The following is a 5,691-nucleotide window of genomic DNA, read 5'->3' as shown; positions in this document are numbered from 1 at the left end:
AAACAGGGCATCTGAGGGTTAGCATTTTACTTAAATTCTTTTTGCAAAGCTGTGTAAGTATATATATTTGTGTGTGTTTGCATGTACAGTAAATTACAATATAAAATGCATATCTCACCATATTTTGTGGTCAAAAATGTTTGAATGCCAAGTTTCTAACCTATCAAGGGATATATCAACAGAGCTTACAGCATGAATTAGTTAAAAATACTCACTTATTGGGTAACAGATAATACATGTAAGATATATTGTTTAGCTTTTCTAAACAAAAGCTACTGTAAAACATTTTCTCACTTTCTTGTCAGATTATACCTCCCTCAGTTTTACAGGAAGACTGTACAGAAGTCAGGGCCCAGAAATGAGAAACCACACACCAGTTTTCAGTTTCATCCTCCAGGGATTAACAGATAACCTACAAATGCAGATTTTGACTTTTATATTTCTACTCATCACATACATGTTGAATATAATTGGAAACCTGGTCATCATAACCCTCATATTAGTGGATTCTCACCTTAAAACTGCGATGTACTTTTTTCTCCAAAATTTTTCCTTCTTAGAAATCTCATTCACTTCTGCCTGCATTCCTAGATTCTTATATAGTATATTAACAGGAGACAGGACCATTACTTATAATGCTTGCCTGTCCCAACTATTTTTTACATATATGTTTGGCGTAACAGAATTCTTTCTCTTGGCCACCATGTCCTATGATCGCTATGTAGCCATCTGCAAACCCCTGCATTACATGACCATCATGAACCACAGATTCTGCAAAATGCTTACCTTCTGCTGTTGGATAACCACTTTCTTAATTGTTTTTCCACCATTTTGCTTGGGACTGAACCTGGAATTCTGTGACTCTGTCATTGATCACTTTTTTTGTGACTTTTATCCACTCCTGAAGATCTCATGCTCAGATCCATGGTTCATGGAAGAGATAACTCTTGTTTGCTGTGTGTTGATATTTATCATGACTCTTACATGTGTTGTTCTGTCCTACATATGTATCATCAGAACAGTTCTAAGATTCCCCTCTGCTCAGCAAAGGACAAAAGCTTTTTCCACCTGTTCTTCCCACTTTATTGTGGTTTCTATCACCTATGGCAGCTGCATCTTTGTCTATATCAAACCTTCATCAAAAGATGAAGTGACTATTAATAAGCAAGTAGTAATACTTACGACTTCCATTTCCCCCATGTTAAACCCATTTATTTATACTCTGAGGAACAAACAAGTGAAACAAGCATTTAAAGATTTACTCAAAAGAATTCTACTGGTCTCAAAGAACTAAGAGAATGTTGAAGTCAGGTTCCCTAAACAATTTTCAGATTGCCGGGAGAAATATCAATAACCTCAGATACGCAGATGACACTACCCTTATGGCAGAAAGTGAAGAGAAACTAAAAAGCCTCTTGATGAAAGTGAAAGTGGAGAGTGGAAAAGTTGGCTTAAAGCTCAACATTCAGAAAACTAAGATCATGGCATCCGATCCCACCACTTCATGGGAAATAGATGGGGAAACAGTGGAAACAGTGTCAGACTTGATTTTTCTGGGCTCCAAAATCACTGCAGATGGTGACTGCAGCCATGAAATTAAAAGACACTTACTCCTTGGAAGGAAAGTTATGACCAACCTAGACAGTATATTCAAAAGCAGAGACATTACTTTGCCAACAAGTGTTCCTCTAGTCAAGGCTATGGTTTTTCCTGTGGTCATGTATGGATGTGAGAGTTGAACTGTGAAGAAGGCTGAGCGCTGAAGAACTGATGCTTTTGAAGTGTGGTGTTGGAGAAGACTCTTGAGAGTCCCTTGGACTGCAAGGAGATCCAACCAGTCCATTCTGAAGGAGATCAGCCCTGGGATTTCTTTGGAAGGAATGATGCTAAAGCTGAAACTCCAGTACTTTGGCCACCTCATGCGAAGAGTTGACTCATTGGAAAATAATCTGATGCTGGGAGGGATTGGGGGCAAGAGGGGAAGGGGACGACAGAGGATGAGATGGCTGGATGGCATCACTGACTCGATGGATGTGAGTCTGAGTGAACTCCGGGAGTTGGTGATGGACAAGGAGGCCTGGCGTGCTGTGATTCATGGGGTCGCAAAGAGTCGAACACGACTGAGCGACTGATCTGATCTGATCTTATATCCTCTATTGTCTCTTCCTAAGTGAAATCTGGTCTTCCTTTCTGATTAAGTCATTTCTATAGTTCCCTTCTGTATAGAAATTCCAGATGTTTGAGCTGGGTTTAGAAAAGGGATGGGAACTGGAGATCAAATTGCCAACATTTGCTGGATCATAAAGAAAGCAAGGGAATTCCAGAAAAGCATCTATCTTTATTTCATTGACTACACTAAAGTCTTTGTGTGGATCATAAAAAACTATGGAAAATTCTTAAAGAGGTGGGAATTCCAGAGCAGCTTACGTGTCTCCTGAAAAACCTGTATGCAGGTCAAGAAGCAACAGTCAGAATCATGTATGGAACAACTGACCAGTTCAGGATTGAGGAAAGAGTACAACAAGGCTGTTTATTGTCATCCTGTTTATTTAACTTATACATAGAGCACATCGTGTGAAATACCAGGCTGGATGAGTTACAAGCTGGAATCAAGACTGCTGGAAGAAATATCAACAACCTCAGATATGCAGATGACACCACTCTAATGGCAGAAAGCAAAGAGGACCTAAAGAGCCTCTTGATGAAGGTGAAGGAGAGTGAAAAAGCCAGCTTAAAATTCAATTGGAAAAAAAAAAAAGCTAAGATCATGACAAACCTAGACAGTGTGTTAAAAAGCAAAGACATCACTTTGCTTACAAAGTCCCATATAGTCAAGGCAATGGTCTTTCCAGTTGTCAATGACAGATGTGAGAGCTGGACAATAAAGAAGGCAGAGCACCGAAGTATTGATGGTTTCTAATTGTGGTGCTGGAGAAGACTCTTGAGAGTCCCTTGGACTGCAAGGAGATCAAACCAGTCAATCTTAAAGGAAATAAACCCTCAATACTCTTTGGAAGGACTGATGCTGAAGCTGAAGCTCCAACACTTCTACTACCTGATGCGTACAGCTGACTCGTCGAAAAAGACCCTGATGCTGGGAAAGATTGAAGGCAGAAGGAGAAGAGGGCCACAGAGGATGAGATGGTATAATGGGATCACTAATTCAATGGACATGAACTTAGGCAAACTCTGGGAAATGGTGAGGGACAGGGAAGCCTAGGTTGCTGCAGTCCATGGCGTCGCAAAGTGTCAGACATGACTTGGTGACTGAACAACAATAGCCCCCTTATAAATCAAATCTTTGAGAATTACGAACTTTACCAAAAAAATAAAGAAAATCTAAGGAAGTCCTCCCTCTCAAACATTCTTTCACAGTGCTGAAAATATTACATATAATTTTTCAAAAAAAAGTACTCAAATGAGGAAAGAAATAATATTAAAAAGAAAGAATACTATTTTCACTGGTAACAAGGAAAAAATTCTCAAAATTATAAAGCAATATTTTGTATGGGGAGGGAGGTTGGAGGGGGGTTCAGGATGGGGAACACGTGTACACCCGTGGTGGATACATGTTGATGTATGGCAAAACCAATACAATATTGTAAAGTAAAAATAATAATAATAAGATTAAAAAATTTTAAAAAAAGAAAGAAATATGACCCAGAGGGATGGTACGGGGAGGGAGGAGGGAGAAGGGTTCAGGATAGGGAACACGTGTATACCTGTGGCAGATTCACGTTGATATATGGCAAAACCAATACAATATTGTAAAGTTAAAAAATAAAATAAAATTTTAAAAAATTTTTCAAAAAAGCCTTTACCAATAAGAAAGCCTTAAGTCAAAATTTACATATTTATTGTATTTATTAAATGCATCTAAACAATATGAAAGCTATTTTTAAATTACCAATAACCAATACAATATTGTAAAGTTAAAAAATTTTTTAAAGACAAAAAAATTACCAATAAAACATAGATTAAAGATAGAAATGCCTTTGTAATGTCTGCTAAGGATTAAATCCTGTGTTGAAGTTTCATAAAAGAGATTGACACTATTGTAACTACTGAAATGTTAAATCATAAAGACAAAGCAGAAAGTCTAAGGAACCCCATAGGGCTAGATAAATAAATAAGCAGCAACCCAAATATGCAGGAGATGGGGAAAATGTGCATACTAATTTCAGTAAAATGATTCATTTATTTTTGAAAATGAAAACTTAGTCATTCCAAGAGTTCAAAATATGCACCCAATTACAGCTCTCAAGAAAAGAACAGCATTTAATTACTTGTTAAATTCTTCACCATCTTGAACTTTCAGAATCAGCCTACTTTAATGTCCTTTGACGTTTGCTCTCTTACTTGACTTTATTTATTATGGCACCTGCAGGCAGGAATTTTCCACTCATTTCAGCTACACAATTCCAGGGTCCTCCATTTTAAATGACATTTCCACAAGAAATCTTTTGCTGATATTGTCTTATTCTTCCTCCACCAACATGACCATCAAGACTCGATTAGTCTTACTCATCCACACCTGTCATCACTTATCTGCTGCTCTCATACCTCTTATCAAACTACACTTTCATGTTTGCTTGTTCTTTATTCTAAGTTCTTACTCTATTCTAAGTGGTAAATGCCTTGGAGAAGTTTAACCCATGTGTCAAATTCTAGACTCTCTTATTCCTGGCACCTAGACAAATATTGGTTATGCAATAAATCATCTTTTGACATGGTGATTTGAGTGCTTCTGATAATGCAAAATGAGAAATTTTATAGGAACATGAAAAATACAAAAGTAACGTTAAGGATCTTTAAGCTTTGTAATGAAATAGTATATAAGCCAAAATTTATTAAAAATTGATAGTAAAAATTCATAATACTGATAAACCTGAAAATTACCCCACACACTTTAGTCATAATTTTCACTGGAAAAATATGGAGAAATAAAAGTTAAAATAAGTAAACTATCATTAGCAAGTGACATAACTAGGGATCCAAAACTATTTTTATTGATTTTGAATGGAGCTATTTTATCAAGTAACTGTACCTGCCTCAGCAGAGGCATCAAGAGAGTTTCAAGGAAGAGCCCAAAGAATAATTACTAGTACTAAAATTGAGTGAGATGTGTCATAAACAAAATACAAACATAAAATGTTGGGTTTTCCAACGTGGCTCAGTAGTAAAGTGTCTGCCTGCCAATGCAGGAGACCCAGGAGACTCAGTAGACACGGGATTGATCCCAGGGTCAGGAAGATCCCCTGGAGAAGAAAATGGCAACCTGCTCCACTATTCTTTTCTGGAGAATCCCATGGACAGAGAAGCCTGGAAGGCTAGAGCCCATGGGGTCGTAGGGTGCACATGACTGAGCAACTGAGCACAAAGTATTTATACATTAAATATATATTAATAATTATTTGGTAATAATAAATGATATTTAGTCAGTTCAGTTCAGTAGCTCAGTTGTGTCCAACTCTTGGTGACCCCATGGACTGCAGCATGCTAGGCTTCCCTATCCATCTCCAACTCCCAGAGCTTGCTCAAACTCACGTCCATCGAATCAGTAATTCCATACAACCATCTCATCCTCAGTCATCCCCTTCACCTCCTGCTTTCAATCCTTCCCAGCATCAGGGTCTTTTCCAATGAGTCAGTTCTTCGCATCAGGTGGCCAAAGTATTGGAGTTTCAGCTT

General features: G+C 37.7%; 1 protein-coding gene across 1 annotated transcript; it reads left to right on the top strand.

The window, feature by feature from the left end:
• The first annotated feature begins 358 nt into the window (after positions 1-358).
• Positions 359-1,294, top strand: OR6C277 (olfactory receptor family 6 subfamily C member 277). The gene has a single exon (NM_001390650.1). It carries the CDS (start codon positions 359-361, stop codon positions 1,292-1,294), a length of 936 nt encoding a protein of 311 aa, NP_001377579.1.
• Positions 1,295-5,691: the final 4,397 nt, after the last annotated feature.

Source organism: Bos taurus, chromosome 5, assembly GCF_002263795.3.
Source record: "Bos taurus isolate L1 Dominette 01449 registration number 42190680 breed Hereford chromosome 5, ARS-UCD2.0, whole genome shotgun sequence".
Classification (NCBI taxonomy): Eukaryota; Metazoa; Chordata; class Mammalia; order Artiodactyla; family Bovidae; genus Bos; species Bos taurus.
This window is presented reverse-complemented; position numbering and strand designations above follow the sequence as displayed.